This window comes from Xenopus tropicalis, chromosome 4 (genome assembly GCF_000004195.4).
Source record: "Xenopus tropicalis strain Nigerian chromosome 4, UCB_Xtro_10.0, whole genome shotgun sequence".
NCBI classification, from domain to species: Eukaryota; Metazoa; Chordata; class Amphibia; order Anura; family Pipidae; genus Xenopus; species Xenopus tropicalis.
In genome coordinates, this window is record NC_030680.2 from 113,914,318 (window position 1) to 113,940,180 (window position 25,863).

Sequence of the window (25,863 nt, forward strand, 5' to 3'; positions counted from 1 at the left end):
GGTTTTAGCAATCCCCCCCATAAGAGGATTAAATATACCAATAAAACCCCATATAAGCCCTGCACACCAAAACAAACTTCCTTAGGGAGGTATTATAGTTAAAAAAGCATTTTATTCATCAAAAGCATGATGTCAAGGGAGCTCCCTTGTCTCCTTTTAAAAATCTGATATGTACATTTGGCACAACTGAAGCTTGAAAGGAAGTGCTCTGTGCTGGGGCTTGAGGATTCCCCAGTGATCCAATGCATAGTATGGGCCTCTATCTATAAGCCACTCTCTGCTGTTTAATGTCCCCATACACGGGCCGACTATAGCTGCCGATATCGGTCCCATGGACAGATTCGGCAGCTAATCGGCCCGTGTATGGGCAGAACAGAGCGGCCTGGCCGACCGATATCTGGCCTGAAATTGGCCAGATATCGATCGGCCAGGTCAGAAAATCCGGTCGGATCGGGGACCGCATCGGCTCGTTGATGCGGTCCCCGAACCGACTGCCCCATGGCCGCAAATGTAATCCAATCATTTGGCCCCAGGGCCAAACGATCGGATTATTTTTTTTTCAAGCCACTTGCTACCCGATATTGCCCACCCGTAGGTGAGGATATCGGGTGAAGATCCACTCGCTTGGCGACATCGCCAAGCGAGTGGATCTTATAGTGTATGGGCACCTTAGTCTATTGCTATCACTAACTTTCATTTACAATGGCTTTTGGTTAACGCGCACTACCTTGAATGAAAGCCTCCAGTTGTACACAAGTCTCACACCATAAGCAGCGTGTTATACCTGTCAGCAGAACATTCTGTGCGCCACCACTTACATTCCCCACTAACAAATAAAGCATCTAATAGAGCAACTACGATTTTCTCCCCAAATATATGCTTAACTGACACGTAATTATTGTTGTAATAGCTAATTCAGAGAATAACACATATAATAATAAACCTTCCCTAACTAATAAGCCGATTTTTAACTCAGGTCCGCTTCAACCCCGCCCCTTTCGCGGCCTTTCCCTGCCAGCAGCCACGTGATTATAACTATCCTATTACGCTACAACCCATTCTCTATTGAGGAACGTCCCGCCCCATCCGGTTTTCGTCTTTGCCGGAGCCGCAACCCAGAGACTACTGAGGGACGTCCCGCCCCATCCGGTTTTCTTCTTTGCCGGAAGTCTACAACACGTTGCCACTGCGGAGTTCCCATTAGGTCCATTCGATCATCCTCCGTGAGGCTTGCGGGCTGAGAGGAGAAGCTTTCATCACCGATCCACTGAACGGATAAACACCAAGCGCTGCCATGGTAAGTAGCACAGGCAAGGGAGCCTCAGGGTGCGTGATTGTGTATATTTAGTGCCCATTCGGCCATTATTGCTCTGTAGCTTGGCTACCAGTACACGTGGTGATGGCTGCATTATGTGCCTCTCCATGCCCTTGTGCTGTGTTTGGCGATGAGGTGTGAAATTGCCTGTACCACAGCGCTTGTGTGCGTTGGTTTATAGCTGATCAGTAATATTATATCAGTATGATTCATTTTGAGCGTTTTCATTTAAACCAAATCGGGCATAATGGCCTAACATATGAATTGTTATTAAGAGCACATGGACACAAACTCCTGTAACTTCTGCACCGGGGGTTATGTAGCCCCCAGTAGGTGCTTTCAAGGATAGCCTGGCATGCATAATACTTTCTCTATGGTACAGAGGGTAGTTTATTCCCACTTGTCGGCATGCCACACTTATTCAACCCTTTTTGGATGGTTCTGCTGAATATATTGGCATTGCTGAATTAAATTCATAGAATACTATTTTTTTTTTAATCCTGTTTTTTCAGACTGAACCAGAAGTGAACCCTAAAGCCTACCCACTTGCAGATGCCCAGCTCACAAAAACCCTTTTGGATCTTGTTCAGCAAGCCGCTAATTACAAGCAGCTTCGCAAGGGTGCTAATGAAGGTAAGACATGCCCAAACAGTAAGCTGTAATGTAGTAAATACGGAAAAATATCATGTGTTAGAGACCGTTATGCTGATCATTACATGCATGCCCCCATTAATTTTTTTTTATGCAGAATACATTGGCTTTTGGGCTGCCATGTAATGTGAATCAGGATGTAAAAGGAAACAGCCTTATATTGTAACTTTTACATTATATATATATATTCTCTATATTGTGTTGGTCCCTAAGATCAGGTTTAACTCATAGCAGCCCCATTTAAGATACATTAGACAGTCCTTATTAAAAGGACATTTATAGAAATACAGAGGAAACTTGCAGGTCCATCCAAGGACTTGATATTCATGGTATATCACGGTTTTGTTTTGGGTTTTTTTTGTCTTTGCCCTAGATCATAGCAATTTTGTAGTTACAGCAGCCTGAAAAAAACTAACCCTTCTTGCAATGAAACGCTTTAGACACACTTGGTTTCTGCATCTGGTTTGCACTGCTCTAAAGTTACAGTATAACAAGCTGTGGTGGCTGAGCAGCTGACTTTTAAAGCATCAGTTTTGTAGTGCTGTATAGTGGATACAAGGAACAAAGAAGCTTTAAAAACCTATTATGTACACATTACTATATTACCAGTTAGCTTGTCTAATTCAGAACATAGAAGCAATTCTTTGCTGGGGCTAATTTTGCCTTTATTTAACACCATACACACTAAATGTGAGTGCCCTGTTTACACAAAGTAGCCAGTATAATATATCAGAAGTGTCCTTGATGATAACACACGCTGTTTTCTTTTCCAGCTACAAAAACCCTAAACAGAGGCATAGCTGAGTTTATAGTCATGGCGGCTGATGCAGAACCCTTGGAAATTATTCTACACCTCCCACTCCTGTGTGAAGACAAGAATGTCCCCTATGTGTTTGTGCGCTCCAAGCAAGCACTTGGAAGAGCTTGTGGAGTCTCTAGGCCAGTGATTGCTTGTGCAGTCACCATAAAGGAAGGTTCCCAGCTGAAGCCTCAAATCCAGTCTCTTCAGCAGTCTATTGAGAGGCTGCTGGTGTAATTTGATGGTTGTATGTTCACCTTCCCTTTCAGAAGAGCTGTAAGGCGTTTCATCACACTGTTTGATTTAGTAGCTTTCGAAGAAAACCAGTGGTGAGTTTTGTATCTTTGGCTGGAGCCAAGTTACAACAGCACAACTGAGTGAAGTCTTATGAGTTAACACATTTAACAGCAATTGTAGCTGAGGACTATATTGAGCTGTCATCAGTTTCTTTTTACTTTTTACATTTGCAGTTGTTTTGAATTGCTTTTGTGTCAAACAGGATCTTGAAAGATTTATTTTCATTACACTGACTTGTATTGTATGTATTTTTAATAAAAATATACATGTGAAGTCTACTTGTATTTATTGGGATGTTACAGATTTTCACCACTTTATCATACAGGCCTGCTTGAAATGGGAGTGTTAATACTCACACTGACAGTTTTGCTTTAGTGAGTGGGTGTTTGTTCTTATGGTTTTGAATAATGCCCATATTGTGCTGTTAGTATTTATGGTTGTTGGTTAGACCATTTGTATGGCATGCTTTAGGGGTAATTAAATTTGTCCTTAATATAGGTGCATAGTTGGTGGAAGCAAGATAGCAAGAACAAATTTAATTCAGAGTTCTCAGACTCAACATGGCTTTTTTGGAAAAGGGTTACCAGATGTGTTCATTTAAAAGGTAAGCGTATTTAAGTGGGAGGAAGTAAAAATGTGAAAGTGTATTAAAAGATATAGAAGTAGCAGTAGAACAGGAAAGGGCATGGAAATAAACTTGAGGGAATACATTTAGAGACATGTTTGAACTTTGATATGATGGAATCCAAAAAGCTTTGACATTCTTGGAAAAAGGTTTAATTACAAGTGCTTTATAGGAAACAAGATCCATGAAAATATATCACATCTACAAATATGAGAGAATTTATGTAAATTGATTTTTAACTGTCACTAATCCACTATTTGAAAGATAAGAGTAGAGAATATATGAATTATGCACCAGACTTGCAGTCTAGTTCTTCTTGAAGTACTCTACAAGGGAATCGACCAACTCCTGCTTCTTGCTCCCTTTCAGTTTATACCCACGACATGCTTCCTTTAACACAGGTACTGTCAGTTTGCCCAGAGTTCCTTTTTCTACATAGGACCTAAGATCATCTTCTGAGATGGAGATGTCTGCTTTGGCTTTCTTCTCTGCTCGACTGTCGCTGTCACCTGCTGGAGGCCCAAGATTACAATAAGCAGGCTGAAAATATCTCAAACTTGGCACTTGTACTCTCCTATAGTAATCCTAAAATCACCCACTACTGGCAACATGTGCAGATCAGAAAACTTGCAGTACCTACACAGAAGCGCTAAAAAGTGTGAGACTGAAATCCAAAGATGGTTTCTGACTCCATTTGCCTAGCAATCCATAGGGTATCGAAAAACATGGAATATTTTAATAATTTAATGCATGTTGCACTAAAAAAGGGGTTCCAAACTAATGATATTTAATTAGGAGATAAAAATATACAAGCTGGGTTGGAGGACATATAGCTAAAGAATTACTGCTTCTTTCTATGTACACCCAAATGTGGCCAAAATGACCACCACTACCCAAGTCATTCATTTAATGAGTATACCAATAGTTATTAGTATCATTCTGCAAGATATAAGTGCTCACAAGTCATATGTCGAAATTTGCATTAACTATAAAAACTGCAGAAATAAGATAAGTAACCCTATACAATTACGAAGACTAAGTTTTAGGAAATGCATGTTGGTATCATATTAACAACAATTAGCTTGGCTGTTAGTGGACAAACCTAAAAACAGTTACCTTGTTTTCGCTTTACAGCTTTGCCCTCTGGGTTGTACCCAGGTGGATAAACAAGCTCTTTAAACTCTTCAACTAGAGTCCCTAAGCGACGATCAATCATTTCCACCTTTGGCACTAATACAAAAAAAGAGAAATATGCAAATCCATTATCACAGTAAAAATTCTGATGCCTTCATTATTTTCATGATAAGAAATTAATACAAGATAGATGAAGATTAAAAGTCACATCACTGGGATCCTTTCTTAAAAATAAATCTGTTAATTTAAAGCAGTGCTGTCCAACATTTGGTACTGAGGGCTGGATTTTTTCTGGCCTACATGGTGGAGGGCCGATAGGGGAAGCCAGTTTTGACCAGTCCCCTTTTTTAAAATGCACCCACTTAAATCCACATCCATATTAATGGTGGTGGCGCAACAAAAACGCAAATGGTTGGCTCTCACTGTAGGGATATCACCCTTCATTCATTATATTATGTCATATTCAGACACACACCCTTAAATCCATATGCCTCCTCCACCCCTGTGTATAGCACAGCAACTGCTAACAAACTTCCAGAACAAACCTCTGCCAGGTTAACCTCCCACGGGCAGCATAGGGCAGACAGTATATGGCACACACAGGCAGAATAAGGCAGACAGTATATGGCACACACAGGCAGAATAAGGCAGGCAGAGTATGGCACACACAGGCAGCATTGGGCAGACAGAGTACTGCCTGTGTGTGCCATACTCTGCCTGCCCTATGGTATCGGTACTGATAACATTTAAAGTTTACACAAAGGTAAGCAGTCACAGCAGCCATACAACTTTAGCCAAATGCCTGTCACGTTTTGGGCACATGTTCCCTTAATCACAGGCTGATGAATGCAGGATATGTTCTAAAATGGAATCAGGGACCTTATCAATAAATAATAAGTGCAACTAATTACTAGATAGAGCCCTCATATTCTGGGTGATTAGACAAAGTCCTGTAGAGACTAAAAAAGCAAGACAAATACTACTTCTGTGCCAAAGTTTCCATTCGTGCCAGTGGTAATGCCCATTTCAGTCCTCAGTTCTCTCCTCGCTGGACAAATTAATTAAAATCTACAGGTTCAAATACCACCTGTATGCCACTGACATACCTAATATTCTGCTCTTGCTTACCTGCCTTCAAAAAATATAGACAGAAAGCTTATCTTCAAATGCACTGTCCTGGAGCTCCTATAGCTATTACTACAACTTCCCTTAATTTGCCTCTACATTATGTAATCTACTTGGATACAAATACCTTTTAGGAAGGAGCACACAGCAGACCCATTTTTTAATAGCGTTGTGTCATGTTTGGGGTTCTTCTGTTTTTTCTGCCCTCTGTGCACTTCTTCCCAAAAAGGAATTTGAATCAAAGAATTTAATCCTTTTTTTTTTTTTTTTTAAATTGTTTTTATTGAGTTTTATTTAACATAAAGAAAGAAAAGGAAGAAGAGAGAGGGGATAGGAAAGAGTGGAAATAAATAAAATAGCATGTTACGGTTCTTGGTACAGGCAGTCTAAACAATGACTTACTTATGTAGCATTTGGTACAGGCATTGAGTTTCCTTACAATGATACAAACCAGGCATTTACAGCCTAAACATGGGTGGATGTGTAGACAGCTGTATTTTGCCGTTAACTTATATTTATGTTAATAAACTGTTTCCCAACTTATATTGTTTACTGTTGTTTCCGAGGGGGGGGAGAGGGGGAAAGGGTGGGTGGGGGGGAGAGGGGGAAAGGGTGGGTGGGGGGGGGTGTAGGGTTAAGGGAGGGGGGGCTGACTCTCCTTTATGGTAATAATGCAGGTAGATGTTCAGTTATCCATGGGGTCCACACTTTGTGGAACTTTTGGGGGCATCCTCTGCTAAGGTATGTCAAGTGGTATAGGGGGACTGAGCTGTTAATGAGGTCTATCCATTGTTTTTTTTTTGGTGGGTGTTCTGATTTCCATTTGAGGATTACTAGCCTTTTGGCTTGTATGAAGAGAAAACATAGTAGTGTTCTTTCAGCTGGGGCCGGGGTTATGTCTTCCACTTGGTTTAGTAGTAGTAGGGGTATCTCTAAAGGTATTATGAGTGCCAATAGGCGGCTAGTTTCTTCAGTTATTTTGGTCCAAAACCTTTTAATTGTAGGGCAGGCCCACATCATGTGTATATAGTCGGCTGGGGATTGAGAGCATTTTGGGCAAATGTCAGGAATTTCAGGGTTGATTAGGTGGAGTCTATGCGGGGTGAGGTAGGTTCTGTGTAGGAATCTAAACTGGATCATTTTATCTTTGGAGTTAATTAGGGTTGAGTTATAGGTTTCTAAGGTCTCTGTCCACATTTCGGGTGTTAGGTGGGGGATGTCTCTTTTCCATTTTTCATAGAGTTTGGGAAGTATGGGTTTTTCGGGTTTGTTAAGCAGTGAGTAGAATTGAGATACTGGTTTAAGTAGATTTGGTTCTAGGACCATTTCTTCAATTCTTCTGGGGGTAGTGTCTATTTTGTTTTTCCCAAATTGGGCTTGCAGAGCATGGCGCAATTGTAGAAATCTAAAGTACATTTTGTTGGGTAGGTTAAATTTCCCTTTAAGGTGGGTATTTCACCGTGTTCTTTGATTTCTCCTAGGTATTTTATTTGGTGTTTGGATCAGGGATTGTTAATAGGTGGGGGAGGTGAGGGTTGTGCCAGAGAGGTGTGTTTTTGGAACACCAACTTTCCTCTCTAGGGAAGTATACTAGTGCTGTTTTCCAGGTTTTTACAGTAGCTCTCATTAGGGGAGGTAGTGTTACATTGTTACTAATGCCCCGATAGAGTAGGTTTTTGAGTGTTTCTAGTGAATTGACTAGTTGAGCTTCCAGTATAGTGGCTGCGTTATCCTGGGTTGGGGCGCCCCACCACCAGGCATTTACAAGTTTAGTGGCGATATAATAAAGAAACATGTTGGGGGCGGCCAGCCCGCCTGAGTCGGAGGGATGTTGTAGTGTTGTTAGGGCTGTTCTGGGGGGGGGTTGAGGCCCAATACATTGTAGATAGTATAGTTTTAAGTTTATGGAAAAAGCTACGTGGTATCGAATTTAATCCTTTTTAATTAACAAATCATTATGGTTGAGGAGACTGCCTCATACAGATACAAATAAACAAAAGGAATTCTGGGTGTGAATTCCAAACAAACTCCTAAAAAAAAAAATCCCATTTACCTAAAAACATTAATGCTCTTTGCAGCCCTATTAACCCAGTTTAGAGTTGTGTGTAGTATAATCCTCAACTATTAAACAACCTACAAACTTTTTCCCCAATCATTTGTTCCCCAATCCCTAGGTTAGACGCTCTCACAGCAAAGCCCTCTAACTTTATATTTGTCTAACACTGAAAACTATAAAAACACCAATAATTTTTATACACATCTTTATAAAGGAAATTAAGAACAAGAAATCAATAGATTGTGTAAGGGCTCTGGCACACGGGGAGATTAGTCGCCCGTGACAAGGGAGATTTGTCGTGGGCGACTAATCTCCCTGTGTGCCAGAGCCCTAAAGGTCTTACATGTCAGATCCTCAATGGGTTCAGGCTCTAGCATATCCAATGCAAGAGCCTCCAAATTCCGAAAGTGCTGCTGAAGTACAGGGTTTTCAAAACTATCACTCCTGGAAAAGGAATTGAAAAACATGGTATCATGATACTGAACAAAGATGGAAATTCTTCAGGATGACAAAACCCTGCATAAAACTATAGCTTTTCAAAGTTATTAATATCAGAGGTAAACTGTGAAAAATATTTTTTTTTAAAAAAAGCATAAATTTGGGTGCAGCTACATTTAGTTATGTAGTGCTTTCAAGCACTTTCAGTGGTAAGGATGCTTTTAACGTTCAGAAGCAGGGTGACTTACTTTCAGTAATATAGAAGTTTGTGTTCTTTTGAACATTTTGACTCCACTTTAACCAACAAAGTTACATGCATGTTCCTATGGCTACTAGGGATTGCTTGTGCCCATAACTGCAAAGTCCTTTTATTGGTAACTAGGGAGTCATTTACATTAGCACTTTGAAGGACTGCTTTTAAACAGCAAAAGGATCAATAACTAATATTTCCCCAATGCAGATGATATAATGATATATATTACATGTTTTTTGTATTTACATTTAGGAGGTCCAACATGTGGCTCTCTAACTGAAGACTGCATTTTCCTTACAAAAAGATGAGAACACAAGAAATCTAAGGAAGGAATACAGGTTTGGCATCTTTTATTTGGAAACCCATTATCCAGAAAGTTCCAAATTACAGAAAGGCCATCTCCAATAGACTCCATTTTGTACTTCATCCCAACTAAGATATAATCAATCCTTATTGGAGGCAAAACTATTGGGTTTATTTAATGTTTAAATGATTTTTTAGTAGACTTAAGGTATGGAAATCCAAATTAGTAGTAATTAGCTAAGTATAAGGAAGTGGTCGGGGGGTAGTACTTATTTGTTTTCAATGTTTTACTCCTAGTTTTTACCCCAGTCTCTGTTATCCCTCAACTGATATGAGAGAAAAACTTTTCACATTTTAAAACTGTGTTTTAAAATATGTTTTAAAATGTGTTTTTTAATGCCTTTCTATCAAGAATGGAAAAACAATTAGGCAGCCAGGCACTATGGTCAGACATGCTATACGTTTTTTCTCTGGTATACCTGAAGTTAAAGCGCAGTTTATGCACAATTTCCTTCATCTTATCCACTTGTTCTTCATTTGCAGTAATCTTTTCCGGGGGGTCAATTTTCCGGATGTCATCAGCAAACGGAAGAAAAACAAGATTGAAGCCTAACAACAGGGATACAAGGGATTTAAGAAGCCAAGTTATATATGACCGCTATCAGCAAACTCTTGACAACATAAATAAATGTGTCCTGGGCAAAGAAAGAGAAAAGCATCTATTTTTTTGGGGATCATCAACCTCTAAGGGCTCTGGCACACGGGGGAGATTAGTCGCCCGCGATTTAACTCCCTGTTCGCGGGCGACTAATCTCCCCTAGTTGCCTACCCCTGCCATCCCACCGGCGAAAATGTAAGTCGCCGGCGGGATGGCAGACGCGGCGGGGCGATTTGCGGAAATCGACGAAAAAGCCTCGCGAGTCTTTTTCGGCGATTTGCGCGAAATCGCGCCGCCGCGTCTGCCATCCCGCCGGCGACTTACATGTTCGCCGGTGGGATGGCAGGGGTAGGCAACTCGGGGAGATTAGTAGCCCGCGAACAGGGAGTTAAATCGCGGGCGACTAATCTCCCCCGTGTGCCAGAGCCCTAAGATGAAGTGCTCCTCTAGCTTGATTAAGGTTGCTGCAAATCCCAAACCACATCCAGATAATCTATGCATTTTTCTTAATTTCATATACAGGTATGGGATCCCTTATCCGGAAACCCATTATCCAGAAAGTTCCGAATTATGGAAAGGCCATCTCCCATAGACTCCATTATAAAAATAATTCTAATTTTTAAAAATGATTTCCTTTTTCTCTGTAATTATAAAATAGAACCTTGTACTTGATCCCAACTAAAATGTAGTGAGGCAAAACAAGCCTATTGAGTTTATTCAATATTTAAATGATTTTTAGCAGCCTTAAGTTACAGAGATCCAAATTACGGAAAGATCCCTTATCCGGAATACCCGGGTCCTGAGCATTCTGGATAACAGGTCCCATACCTGTACCTATGTTGTGCTTGTAAATTTGTGCATCAAAGCTGTAAGGCTAAGCCTGACCTCAGTATTGTGTGTATCTTTTCAAATGTATCATGCAGCACTCTTGTGTCTGCTGTGCAAATAAATAACTACTGCCTAGTGTTAGTGATAAACATAGTGAAAAGTGATCCCAGCGGCACTGGATTCCTGTTGGAACTCCCAGGTCATATGTTGATAGACAACTGTCTATTTAACCCTTTCTCAAACAAGGATACCAGCCTAAACTGAAATTTTCTTTGTAGGATAAAACTGTATTCCAGCTTTCCTATTTCTCAGCCATGCGTGGAGGCAAAGTAGAAATTTGTATAACAGTAATATTTGTAGACACCACAACAGTAATTCCAGCAGTGATGTATCAAATAGACAGACCTGGGTGCTGACTAAGATATATGAGGCCTGTGTGAAAATCAAGTTTGACAACCCAGGTCTAAATCATATTAAACAATAAAGGCAACTTAAAGATTATTTTCGTATTTGAAGCAAGGAACCTTCAAATGCAAATAAAAATTCAACATATTCGACATGTGTCTTTCACTGCAGAGAAAATTAACAGTGACTCATAGTAAAAACATTCTAGTGCTGCAACCAATCAGGCCCAGGAGGGCAAAGATTCCTGATATTGGTTGACTAGCACTCTAGGATGTCAGTACCATGGGAATTGTATTTTACTGGGGCTGTGGATATATCTGGACAGACCCCAAAAAAAAAGGAAGTGGCCAAAACTAGGCATTTACAATTTTTATGCTGCTTTAATATATTTAAATGTACTTTGCTCTATAGATGTAACAGGGATTTAGTGGGTTATCATAGCTTGGAGAGTCAATCAGAAGGGACCAAAGTCTAAAGACCAAGACAAAAGATTTTAATCATGGGTGACTACCTTTATATGTAATATGTACATGGACTGTAATACTGCTATTTATTATTTTGACTAAATGTCTGCTTTAAGATGATCTATTCATTTAAATAAATGTATGAAGCTTGCCCATATATAGGAAAGCGTTAAATAGAAAATTCTGCACAGTTCACATTTGCTTAGACTCACCAGGAGGTTTGCTCTGTATATTTTGATCATCTAATTCCTCATCCTGGGGCACCAATGCCACAAAGCGAGGGGGTGTGTTTCTACGAGGTGTGTACCTACAGATGGCCATCACCTGCTGAGCTAAGCACCTTAGAAGCAAAGCATGAAACAGAGTGGTGCTTCCTAAAGAAAAATAAAATATGTTTTACACCCCATTGTGCACATAAAATGTAATATTCCTCCACACTTATTGACAGTACCAGACCCCCCAATTATGGGCTACATATAAAGTGAAATATACAAAAGATAGTAATGCGAACTGTGGGAGGCCCACACGGCTGAATCTGTTGAGTCCCTGACGGATCATCATTGCAGGCATTGTTGGGGGGGTAACACAGCCCCATATTTTTATATATCCATGCATGCTTTTACCATAATTGTATGTAACCCTGTTGAGATGCCATACCTGTTACTGTGTATTAACTGAATGAAATTAAACATTTCTATATACTGTAAAATGTAATGGATAATGAAATCATATTTGCATCCCATTGAAACCCAGAATGTTTTCAGACATTCTGGGTTCACCTGTTAGCTTATAACATGAAGGCTGATAACAAAACAGCTGTTAATAAATGTCACGGGGCTACAATTCCAACAGCATGAAGAATATCATGATGTAACTTTAATATTACTCTCATAAACTTATAATAATCTTGATCATCTGACACTGCAAATTGTACCAACTTTATCTGCTTGTGGCATATGCGCCCATACTTGTTCTTGCAGCTAGTACATTGCTATCAGTTATAATCATCTCCCGACAGTCACACCCAAAATCCAGAACTCATGTGAACATGACTAAACTGTACAACATATTAATAGTGATTCTAAAAAAATTTAATTTCCCATATTTATTTATAAACTCTATTAACAAGTATGGTCTCCAAGGTCATCTCTTTAAACCACATATACATAAGCCCAACATTATGCCTGACCAATAAGCCATTTAATTTAGAAACCTGTTACAAAAAAAGGACTCAACACAACCCTAAAGCACTACATCTACAGGTTAAGTGCATCAATTTTCAAGGCAACATACACAGCAAGGTAAGTGCCTACTGAAGACCAGTTTGAATAAAAGATTTAATATGCCTTAAGCCTTACTTTAAAGCCAGGGGGCTCAAACTCAATTTACCTGGGGGCCGCAGGAGGCAAAGTCAGGATGAGGCTGGGCCGCATAAGGGTTTTCACAAAAAATTGGCTTTCAAGGGATAATGCAAGGCACGGCGGGCGGGAGCTGCTGATTGCGGAAATGACGTTATGCCATCATAACAGTTATTATGGGAAGACGTTCTGTGTGCACAATTAGCTCCTTAGCAGCTAATTGTGCACACAGAATGTCTTCCCATAATAACTGTTATGATGGCATAACGTCATTTCCGCAATCAGCAGCTCCCGCCCACCGTGCCTTGCATTATCCCTTGAATCGCAATACAAATCGCGATCCATTCATTGCTTTTGAGAAGGCGTTGGTACGGGCCACAAAATATTGTACCGAGGGCCGCAAATGGCCCGCGGGCCGCGAGTTTGAGACCCCTGCTTTAAGCAATGAAAACACCGATGTTGGTTTGATTAGCTAAAATCCCATACATCCTCCCATAACCTTCTATTGCTTACCATTTATAAGAGATTCTTCTGGATAAATAAACTGGGCAGGTCTCGTGAAATGATGTTTTTTTAAAAATGTAATGGGTTTGAATCCGATCAGCACTAAGCTGGGTTCATCAAATCTCTTTAGCTGCTCTGTCTCATCCTTTTCCAAGACAATCTGACGATTTCCGTATGTCTAGAAATGAGAAAATAATTAGCAGGATTACAAATGCTTGTCTGTATTTATTCAGCCATATCTGACAAAAGCTGTCCAGTGTCCACATCTATTCCTATTCAGTTCTGGTTTCTTTACCTGAGACCTCTTGGTATCGCTTGGAAGCAGCAGGCTCCCTGTGTTACTATGGAAGATCCTGGTCTTAGTCTTCACTGGCTCATTTGATTCACGATAAAGCTTCACTGTGGGAGGTTTTACAGCTTTTTGCACCAAGTTATAAATGCCCACAGTAAGGCCAACGTCAGGCCCAAGCTTTAAAGTCAGTCTGCAGAAAAATAATAAGTATAAGAATTAGATTTTAGGTAAACAACAATAACATTAAGTCTTTGCATCATTATAGAACTTATGACTTACCTATACCATTAAAGATCTCCTCCCCACAAAAATCATCTTACATAAGAATGTGGTACCCATTATCAGTATTCAGTAATGTAGAACAATCCCTGACTAGTTTGATTTAACAGAAATAATTGCCTGCCCAGCACTAAAATAAAGTGGTTAGAGAAAGTAATGGAAAATTTTACTATGGTTTTTAGGATCTAAGAAGTCAGCTCAGCACACATCATTCCCCACAGGTAAAAGGCAAAACAGAAATATATATATCATATAACAAAGAGTTATGAGATGAAAAAAATTAATCTCACCAGTCAGAGAAACATATCAATGGCCCTCTATTATATAAGAAAAGAAACTTGTACAAAGGCACCATTTTATTAGCTCCTGTACACCTTAAAGCACAATAAAGCAAAAAGCTATAATAAAGTAGAAAAGCAGCAAAGTGTAATAAGAATGGTTCCAGTACTTGCAATGCCTTGCTATATGTTCAGGCCCCTGAGCGTTACATTTTGTATTAGCTGAATCAAACTGGAAGCACAGGCCCAGTGGCCAGGACTTTCTCTGATAAAGGAGACATATTAGATAAATGGGGAAAACCCTAATTTTGTAGGCAATTATGAATAATATGCGGTGCTGGTTTCCCTTTGGGCTAAACATTAATCCTATCTGTAACAATGGCCCCTTTATTGGAGCTCCCTATAGAGCCTCTCGCTTCTCTGTTGGTGTGTGAAATGAAGAGTGGGCGTGTCCTTAACGGACCCTGCCAGAAGCACAGTAGGGGGGGGGGGGGAGAGCCAATCACAGCCCTGCAGTCACACCACACAAGCACAGACAGGCTTCAGTTCCCTATCAGGTCAGCCTAGCTGCTGATTGGTTCCTATCCTACATTGCCTGTACTGAGGGGCCGCCGGCTCCCCAGCACATCCAGAGAATGATAGTTGTAATAAAATAGTCCTTTCTTTAAACCTGGTATTTAAAATAAACCCTTTAGAAGGAAATGATATTCAGAGGCACTCGAGAATTGCAAATTCCTTAAAAAGCATAAGCTACATGTGATTCTCTGCATCTGTAAGAGCAGACTGCACCCCAGGCAAGATATTCTTCAGACCCCTGCACTCACCTTGCCAGAGCCCTTTTCTTTGCTTCCTTGGCTCGCACCTTCTTTAACAGATCATCCAGTTTTTCAGAAGCCTTAAATTGCACCCCGAGATCCTGATCCTCAGCAGTATTAACAATGTCACGATAAAACAAAGAGATGTCAAACCCCTCAGGTTTCTCCAGATGCATTAGATCCAGAAAGATCCCTATGAAATATATTTTTGTATGTGACAATAACACACATCCACTCACATCCAAATGAGTACCTATTAGTGGTATCCTTATAGTAAGGCTGGATTCTAAAACATCCAGCATAAAAGTCTTTGTCTATTGTTTATAATTTAAATCCATTTATTTTGCAATCTCTACAGCCCAACTTGCTTTTATTAAACGTGTCTCTGATTTTTAATCTAACTTTACTCTCTCTGATGTCAAAATATATGTATATATGTATGTATGTATGTATGTATGTATGTACAGTGGTGTGAAAAACTATTTGCCCCCTTCCTGATTTCTTATTCTTTTGCATGTTTGTCACACTTAAATGTTTCTGCTCATCAAAAACCATTAACTATTAGTCAAAGATAACATAATTGAACACAAAATGCAGTTTTTAAATGAAGGTTTACGTTATTAAGGGAGAAAAAAAACTCCAAATCTACATGGCCCTGTGTGAAAAAGTTATTGCCCCCCTTGCTAAAAAATAACTTAACTGTGGTTTATCAATTTCAATTTTCAATTTCAATATCAATTTGTGTAGTCACCCCCAGGCCTGATTACTGCCACACCTGTTTCAATCAAGAAATCACTTAAATAGGAGCTACCTGACACAGAGAACTAGACCAAAAGCACCTCAAAAGCTAGACATCATGCCAAGATCCAAAGAAATTCAGGAACAAATGAGAACAAAAGTAATTGAGATCTATCACTCTGGTAAAGGTTATAAAGCCATTTCTAAAGCTTTGGGACTCCAGCGAACCACAGTGAGAGCCATTATCCACAAATGGCAAAAACATGGAACAGTGGTGAACCTTCCCAGGAGTGGCCGGCCGACCAAAATTACCCCAAGAGCGCAGAGACAACTCATCCGAGAGGCCACAAAAGACCCCAGGACAACATCTAAAGAACTGCAGGCCTCACTTGCCTCAATTAAGGTCAGTGTTCACGACTCCACCATAAGAAAGAGACTGGGCAAAAACGGCCTGCATGGCAGATTTCCAAGGCGCAAACCACTTTTAAGCAAAAAGAACATTATGGCTCGTCTCAATTTTGCTAAAAAACATCTCAATGATTGCCAAGACTTTTGAGAAAATACCTTGTGGACCGACGAGACAAAAGTTGAACTTTTTGGAAGGTGCGTGTCCTGTTACATCTGGCGTAAAAGTAACACAGCATTTCAGAAAAAGAACATCATACCAACAGTAAAATATGGTGGTGGTAGTGTGATGGTCTGGGGTTGTTTTGCTGCTTCAGGACCTGGAAGGCTTGCTGTGATAGATGGAACCATGAATTCTACTGTCTACCAAAAAATCCTGAAGGAGAATGTCCGGCCATCTGTTCGTCAACTCAAGCTGAAGCGATCTTGGGTGCTGCAGCAGGACAATGACCCAAAACACACCAGCAAATCCACCTCTGAATGGCTGAAGAAAAACAAAATGAAGACTTTGGAGTGGCCTAGTCAAAGTCCTGACCTGAATCCTATTGAGATGTTGTGGCATGACCTTAAAAAGGCGGTTCATGCTAGAAAACCCTCAAATAACGCTGAATTACAACAATTCTACAAAGATGAGTGGGCCAAAATTCCTCCAGAGCGCTGTAAAAGACTCGTTGCAAGTTATCGCAAACGCTTGATTGCAGTTATTGCTGCTAAGGGTGGCCCAACCAGTTATTAGGTTCAGGGGGCAATTACTTTTTCACACAGGGCCATGTAGGTTTGGATTTTTTTTCTCCCTAAATAATAAAAACCCTCATTTAAAAACTGCATTTTGTGTTCACTTGTGTTATCTTTGACTAATAGTTAAATGTGTTTGATGATCAGAAACATTTTGTGTGACAAACATGCAAAAGAATAAGAAACCAGGAAGGGGGCAAATAGTTTTTCACACCACTGTATATTACTGATAAGATTCTGCTCCTCCACATATAGTCTATGGCAGTGCTGTCCAACTTCTGTGGTACCGAGGGCCGGAATTTTTCCGGCCTACATGGTGGTGGGCCGATAATGGAAGCCAGTTTTGATCACTTTCCTTTTTTAAACCACACCCACTTGAAACTACACCTGTGTAATAACATGACCATACCCATATTAATGGTGGTAGTACAGCAAAAACCTGCTATACTCTGCCTTCCCTACTCTGCCTGTGTGTGCCATACTCTGCCTGACCTATGCTGCCCATGTGTGCTATATTCTGCCTTCCCTACCCTGCCTGTGTGTGCCAAACGCTGCCTGCCCTACCCTGCCTGTTTGTGCCATACTCTGCCTGCCCTACACTGCCTGTGTGTGCCATACACTGCCTGCCCTAACCTGTCTGGGTATGGCACACACAGGCAGCATAGGGCAGGCAGAGTATGGCACACACAGGCAGCATACAGTGACACAATGCTGGCACTGCTCCTTCAGTCTGCACAATAACTATATATTAAAAAACTTTTTAATTGCAGTACCACCTCAGTATATGTTCTTTTTATAGTGTGCAGGGTTTATTTGTGGGTTTCTACTGCTCCCACAGTCTGTCTGAGCTGTAAACAGGTGAACAATGTGGGGTTTACAGTCTGAGCCTGAGGTGTGAACAATGCATAGGTTGAACAATGTAGGGATTAAAAGGTGTGAACAACATATGGGATTACATTTTTAAACAATACAGGGGGGTTACAGTCTGAATCTGAGATGTGAACCATGCAGGGGGGGCAGTTAATCACAGTACTGATACAATTTAACGCTTACACAAAGGTAAGCCATCAAAGCAGCCAGACAAGTGGGGGGCCACACAGAGGGGGGGTCGCGGGCTGCCAGTTCGACAGCACTGGTCTATGAAATGCTACATGATTTATTAATGCATATAAAGCATGTGGTATGGGTACAACCACTGTTCTTTTCAATGGTGGACATTAAGCAGCCCTAGTTGCCTTCAAAACTACATACTTCTCATTGCTGCATGACCACCAACTTTCTACAGCAGAAAGCCAAATGCATTAAAAAGCTACACAGTAGCCTTCTATTCTGCTTCTACCTCCACTTTCTCTTAGTACAAACTTTATCAGCATAACTGCACTGTAGGAACAGTATAGCTCAATTTACTTTTATCTTGATTATGCCTTTTCTGCATAAATTAACATATGAACCCAAGATTCCTTTTAGCTTGAAAGAAAGCACCTCCTCCTCACCCATTTCCCTAAGGTCCTCTGCTTTGGCTCTTGCCTGCTTGGCTTTGGCTTGGTCATTTGCATGAGGGTTGTCTTCATTAGTAAACAACATTATGCGCTTGTGGCTCATTTTGACTTTTACGTTGCTGAACAGATTTGAGCAAAGCCAAAGAGCCTCTCCCAAAGAAAAGTCTCCACCACACCCTATGGTGTCACGGAATAATGCTCTTCCCTTTTCCTCTTTGTACTTATCCAGATCAAGGATGCGTTTAGCACCTAAAAAGAGATAAACAGCAAGCAAGAAAATGTTAAGGTTGGTGCTACTCATGCTAACTTCACAGTTACTTGACTGATCAGTTTTAACAAGTGGATTTGGATGGAAGTGAGAAGTGGCTGCAGCACCTCTTCCTCCTGCATTTGTTGTTGCCCCCATCCAGAACTAAGGACACTGCCACATAAACATGTTAAATTACAGTATGATATTTTGAAACAGCACCCTTTCTTGAAGGAACTTCTTTTTAAGCCCTCAAATGGCTGTTATCTGTAATTTCAGGAAAGGTTAATATCTACCGTTTCATACCTGGGGTATCCAGATCATGAAGGACACAGAGGTGTTTGAATGGATCACAGTTATTGCTCTCTCGAGTGCCAAAGAAAACCACAGACAGCAGGTCATGGTCACTGCTAATGATCTTGCTGGCATAGACACTGCGAATGCACTAAAAAAAGAAATCAGCAATATTACAGTTTTTCTGCATTTTAAGTTTCCTTTAATTAACAGAAATCACAATGTTAAAATCTGGACAAATACACAAGGATATCTCACCTGCAATGTAAGGTCAAATGGGGTCAGTTCATCACCAGTACTCTCAAACATTGGCTTGGAGGCATCAATAAGGAAGATTAGGCTGTCACGACCCGCAAAACGAAACACTATTTCGCAATACAAAAAATGGAAATAAGCCACAGTTTTGACCTGTCTAATATAATTGCTCTGACTGAATGCTGTCACAGCTGAGTGTACAATAGTTCATGAGCATAGGTTGCAATGTTATGTCTATTATGTTAGACATCTGCTCACTCCAGCCTGTATAAATTACATTTTTACCTATTTTTGTAACCATTTTATTTTTACACTGAACTGTTACTTTAAGGGCGACAGATTTTAGGACGATTTGTCGACCCTGTCAGGTAATCGTGCAAAGTTGCCTAACCGATGTGTTCTATTACAGGAACACGTACAGAAAACCCCAAAATATCCGAGCCGATGTACAGGACTGATTAATAGTTACCGGAAATGTTTAGTTGCAGTTATTGCTGCCCACAGGAGGCACACCAGTGGTAAATGAGAAACGCCTATAGGGCTCCATGTTTTTAAATGTGATTAACAAAGGAGGCACACCAGTGCTTGAGAGCAAAGGTTCACATACAACTTTGATAATCTTGCCCCAATAAATAAATGAATGAACAAGCATTTTTAACTCATTTGTTTAATTGCACTCTCATTATCTAGCTTTAAAGGGGTTGTTAATTGTAAAATTAACTTTTAGCATGTCGCAGACAGCGCCTGCTGTCTGGTTGCTAATGCTTAATTTCCTGAGAAATGTTTAATTTCCAGCAATGTAAAAGTCAGAATAGAAGATCACTAAACTAGAACCTCAACAGCAGTGGTGTAAATAGAAATTACTAGGCCCCACAGCAACAGGCCACCAAAACTTTGTGAATAAGACAGTTTAGAAACTTATATTGAAACTGCTTATCAGTCAGTGCTCTTCAGGACCCCCTAAACCTCCTGCACCCCCTCTGCTTCTTCCATAATTATAAAAATAACATTAAAGCCTCAGGGTCAATGTTTTTTTTAAACAGGATCAGTGACTGTTACAGCCAGATAGCATTTTCAGTTGCAGGCTGGAAAGAGTCACAATTGGAAAGCTAATAATTCAAATACCATAAAAAAAAATCAACCCAAATGAAACGCTTGGAATAAGTGCACTGATAACATACAAAAAAGTTAATTTAAAGGTGAATTTTCCCTTTAAAATACCTTTAACATTATTCGGTGTGGAATCTAACAAGGAATCTAAAAATGGAAACTCTTACATCATAGGGCAAAAAAGAGTGCATAATAGTCCAATGGAACAAAATGATCAGCTAGGCCCATGTATACCAAAGCATGTACAATCAGAAAAAATGGATATAACTGTTTTAGAATTCATCAGTTTTGCATGTGCTTTCTTTTGTGACAAAAAACCAAGCACCTTTTATATTGAGGACAGTCTCCCTTTAATTAAATTATTTAAATGGTAGAATTGGCATCTCTTACCACCAGCATCTCTTTCTCCTTCTTCCTGCTCCTCGTCATCTTCATCTTCCTCCTTTACAAAATACTCCCCCCATTCATTCATTTTTTGATCTGAAAAAATGGAAGATTTATTTTTTTTATTTGCGCGTACTTACAATCGTCAAAGTATGTCCTCTAAGCCAGTGATGTCCAACTTGGTATGGAGGGCCGGAGCTAGTTTTGACCACTCCCATTTTTAAACCACACCCATGTTATCACTAGACCTTTTAAGACTATAACCACATTAATGGTGATAGCACAGCAAAAACCTAAATGGATGGTGGTCACTGCAGGAATGCCACCCTTCACTCATAGGTGAAAGAAGTTTATTAAGCCACACCCTTAAATCCATATGGCCCCTCCTCCCCTGTGGGTAGCACAGCAATTCCCACCACATAATTACACACCTTAAGGACGCCTTACAAATACATCCAAATGCTAACAAACTCCTAGAACAAACCCCTGCCAGGTTCACCTCCCACAGGCAGCATAGGACAGGCAGAGTAAGGCACACACAGGCAGTGTAGGACAGGCAGAGTATGTTACCAACAGGCAGGGTAGGGAAGGAAAAGTACAGCACACAGTATAGCAGGCAAAGTATGGCACACACAGGCAGGGAAGAGCAGGGCAAGCAGAGTATGGGACAAAGGCAGCATAGGGCAGGCAGAGTATGGAACACACTGGCAGGGTACAAGCAGAGTAGGAAAGGAGACAGGGAAACCATAATTCAATCATGAATACACAAGTAACTGATCATGAACACTCCAACAGTTTGTACTGTATTATGTACAGTGACACAATGCCAGCACTTCTCCTACAGTCTTAGGTGTGAACAGTAAAAAATGCAGATGCCCACAGTCTGAGTGCTTACAAGTGTGAAAAATAAGGTGCTTACAGGTGTGAACAATGCAGGGGTGCTATGTAGCACATTACTGAGTCCAGCCACGAGATTCAAGCTTTTGGTAGAGCCCTATACTCAGTTTTCCAACTATAAATATACAGAGGATTAATAGCTATTAAACAAAACAATGAAATTAGAAAACTGTGTTCAAAAAGATTAAATATTAGCAAAACCAGGTGCTGGTGAAGAGTAAATATATATTCTTTCTGTAGCTAGTGCAAATAAGTAAATTTTTGACAAAAAATCCAATATATAACATGTCATTGGAGGTACACTCCCACAATCTTAAAGAACAATTTGCTTATGAGATGAGTAGGTACTAATAATGCACTGCACTCAAGTCACACAAAAAAGTTTTAATAAGAAAATAAATTAGTGGTTCAACATTTTGGTCTTGTTGAATGACCTTCCTAAAGGACAATGTTAAGCACTGAGCATGCTCTACCCCATGTGAGTTTTGGGTCAAGCTTGAAAAGCACAAGGGATGTCGCATGCAGGTAAAACTACGTATGCAGAGGAGCAGCCTTTTCATTCCCTCCTTCAAACCAATACTCACCGGAGCCTTTATATGTAAGTTGAATGTAATACTAGTTTAGTGAGCTAACAAAATAAGCATGTGCCGTGAGCTCAAAATGTACTGAGACTATCAGATAAGCACAGTTACCCTTACACAGCATCATTTGCTGGACCCCTGGTTTTGTTAGGGCAAACTTATAAAAGTAGAGTAAACTGGTACTGTAGGATGTTATTTTAATGATTTTGGAGTACCACATTTCTCCGTACAAGGAAAATCCATAGTATTGAAAAAAATGCAGGCACTCTGGTTTAAAGTGAAGAAATAAGTAGCAGCAGCTCAAGAAAATAAAATCACAAAAAGTTTATTGTACCAACACATGATGCTATTAGCCTTACGCATTTCATACCATGCGGTACTTAATCATAGGTTGAATGAAAAATTACATACAAGGGTATTTAAAGCAAAAGGAGCCAATGGCTTTACAAATGTAATCAACCAATCGCAAATTGTCAAGGTTAATTGGATGACAATCAGACAGAGTGTTAAAACAAAGAAAAGAAAAAGCACAAGCGAGCAGATCTTCTCCCGATATTGGGAGAATCCAGGGTAATTCAATCATTTGGCCCTGGGCCCAAACGATCGAGTTATAATGACGGGCATAGGTAAAGTCGGTCCAGGGACCGCATCAAGAGCCGACACGGTCCCCGATCCGGCTACATTTTCTAACCTGCCCGATCCAGATCTGGCCGATTTCAGGCAGGCCTGTCGGAAGTGCCCATACATGGTCCGATTGGCTGCCGAATTGGCAACTACTATCAGCCCGTGTATTTTCTAAAGGTTCACTTAAGGTATCTCAAAAGAACGTATTGCCGAATTATATAAGTTGTATGTATCTTCAAAATAGATTTTTACTGATTTAATAGTATTTCTTATTTAGACTTCACCCAAGTCCCTACACCAATATAGGTAATATAATGAGTGTAAAAGGTATTTATACATAACAAGATGCATCATAATCATAATTTAAGCCCTCTGGCTGTCGTGTACATAGATAAAAGATCCATTTTGTTTCTTTTTTTTATAAGGGCGTTAACAATGTCACCTCCTCTAGGGCTAGGGAGAATTTTGTCAATACCTATGACAGAATCTGTTTGAACATTCGTGAAAATATCTAGCCACTGATGTATGTGATTTCTCATCAGTGATATTTAAGACATGTTCACGAATCCATTCCTTTAACTTTCTACTAGTCTGACCCACATACTGTTTTCAGTACTGTTTTTACTGTTGTAAGTTTTAACCCCATCTTGGAGTTAATAGCATCAAATTCAGAAAGATGTTGTTGAACTGGTGAAACTGCTTTGCTCCAAATGTTTTGCACCATGAAGGAAAATAAAATTCTCAGCGACTTTCCAATATACACTGACTGAAAAATAATTTCAGTGGTTTTAATATTATTTGTAAATGTAACTGCATTTGTATCCCTTTCTCTTCTCTGGGCCTGACTCTTGAAATAATTTAGCAGAATCAACTCTCCTGCTGGTTTGTCATAAGCTGTTTTTTTCTACACTGTTTCAGCAGTCTGAGCCAGGAGTGCAGAGAATGTAAACAGCCAGGCAATTACTGAATTCCTCAGCATTACATTTACAAATAACTTTGATCAACTGAAAAATCTTAATATCAGTTTTACAGCTGCTTAGAACTACATTTTCTTTCATTATGCAAAATAAATTAAAAAAAATAAATATTTTTTTGTTGGGGGACCCTTTATCCAGTTTCTGGTGTTGATAAGCAATTACGACACACTTTCAAACAAGGTTGTAGTTGGAAGAGAAAAAAAAACTGCCACTGGCCACAAGTAAACTGGTGCAATGCAGGGCACAACAAAAGTTAAAATACACAATAGTCATGAATATCCTGTAAATTATACTTGTGCATTATAATAATGTACCCCCTGTTGTACAATATGAGGATATTAGAAATTACCCGAGTTCCATTACTTTTATGAAAGCACTCGGCCTGTGACCTCTTCATTTATATGGACAAACTCCTTGGTGACTTAAAATATCCTTATATTTTACAACAGGGGGTACATTAGTCACCATATAATCACAACCTGTGGGTGTTTGCCTATTCCTTAACTGGTCAGATATACACTTCACATCTCTGATTGTACAGTGTATGACTTATGTAGATGTTTGTACTTCCTGAGAAGGAACAGACCAGTCCTGCTTTACAGCTATAGGTTCAGAGCAAGTCTGACCTTTAAACAAACTTTTAGTAAGATGCAGACCAGGGATCCCTAACCTTTCTTACTTGCGAGCCACAGTGAAATGTAAAAAGACTTGGGGAGCCACTGGTTGGGGATCACTGATGTAGACAATGATATTTTGATTATAAATCTTCGTGAGATATATAGATCTAAGCAGTTATAGTGGTAGAGAGCTTACCCGTGGTACATGGTTGGCCCAGGTGCTCATGCCCCAGACCCTCTGCATAGGGGAGCCAAGTTAGCGAGATAGGCAGGCACTCCGGAATTCCATAAAGGTTGAATTAAAGCTCAAGTATGAAGTAAAATCAAAGTCATTTATTGAATCTTACACATTAATTTTATGAACCCTTACACGTTTCGTACCATACAGTATGGTATGAAACGCGTAATAAATTACTTTGATTTTACTCCATACTTGAGCTTTAATTCAACCTTTATGGAATTCCGGGATTTCTGCCTATCTCGTTAACTTGATTCCAATGATATTTTGATGTTCATTTTTTATTCTTTGCAGTTGGAATTTCTGCATCAGACTGGTTGCTAGGGTCCAATTCACCCTAGCAACTAGGATGTGGCACAAATTAAAGACTGGAAGGTGATAGGAGAGGATCTGAATATAAAGATAAGTAAAAAAAAAAAAAAGTACCAATAAAATTGTAGCCTAGCAGAGCAACAGTTTTCTGAAAAGTTTCTAAGAATAGGGTATTCTTTGGTAAACTAATCGTTAACTGAACTACTCTTTTGTGCCCAAATACCACTATACAATCAGATACGTGTCACTGCTTCCCACACATACGTAATCATGAAACTGATATTTAATCTAATACATGGATGTTAGCACTCCCATTTGCCAAAAGTCTCTCAGAAGTGCGTGGCTGAACCACTAAACCCCACTCACACACAGCCTTCCCTACTGACTGAGGACTCCCGCCCAAGCACAGACAAAAAGCCAAGAACATACCCTGCTGCTCTTAACACGGAAAACTCAACATACAGATTCCCCGCTATAAAAAAAGCCGGAAGAGGCGGGATATTAGAACATAACATTAGGCGACCCGTAGTCACGTGACGGTAGAGCTCCTTCCGATACCTGTCCCCCAGGGTTTCTCTTCCCTTCAGCAGCCATTCCCCCAGCGTGTCTCCAACAAAGTACCTTCCCATACCTGTCATTCAGCGTATCTATCCCCCCAGCCATTGAAAAAAACATGCGAGGAGGGAGGGGAGAAGGAGAGGGTGAATTTACCACTGCAGAGGTTGTTGGCCTAGTACTACATGCATTCTATATACATCAGTATGTTTGGAATTGCAGGGTTATAGCAGCTACAGAATTTCGTGTTTAAGGCCCATGATCCCTCTGAAAAGGGAAAGACATCCTGGTTATTCAAGAGCTAAAATGCAGCGTAATGTTGCTTGTGTTATCCGCATGTATTGGCAGCAACACATTCGTCTTCTTATTGGTCGTGACAATGCAAATGGGGCGGGATATCCGGCATGTAGCATTGTTTTGTTGTTTGGTTGGTTCTTGGAAGTCACGATGACGGCTGTGATTGGTAGACTTCTCTGCAGTGGGCGTAAACTGTAGAGATTGTGTTCGCCCACTGTAGC

At 40.2% G+C, this 25,863-nt stretch overlaps 2 protein-coding genes across 5 annotated transcripts; one reads left to right on the forward strand and one right to left on the reverse strand.

The window, feature by feature from the left end:
* Window positions 1-1,189: 1,189 nt before the first annotated feature.
* On the forward strand, window positions 1,190-3,335 carry snu13 (small nuclear ribonucleoprotein 13). Its single transcript, NM_203663.1, is given in 3 exon segments — window positions 1,190-1,297; window positions 1,828-1,948; window positions 2,740-3,335. Coding segments are annotated over 3 exon segments (387 nt in total). The 5' UTR covers window positions 1,190-1,294; the 3' UTR covers window positions 3,003-3,335.
* Window position 3,336: 1 nt separating this feature from the next.
* xrcc6 (X-ray repair complementing defective repair in Chinese hamster cells 6) lies at window positions 3,337-25,679 on the reverse strand. 4 transcript variants are annotated; one of them, NM_001005700.1, is given in 14 exon segments: window positions 3,838-4,199; window positions 4,804-4,917; window positions 8,346-8,446; window positions 9,476-9,605; window positions 11,564-11,725; window positions 13,223-13,391; window positions 13,509-13,695; window positions 14,887-15,070; window positions 18,249-18,503; window positions 18,808-18,946; window positions 19,054-19,160; window positions 20,551-20,640; window positions 21,464-21,556; window positions 25,502-25,679. In NM_001005700.1, coding segments are annotated over 12 exon segments (1,836 nt in total). In that variant the 5' UTR covers window positions 20,633-20,640; window positions 21,464-21,556; window positions 25,502-25,679; the 3' UTR covers window positions 3,838-3,993.
* Between the last annotated feature and the right edge of the window lie 184 nt (window positions 25,680-25,863).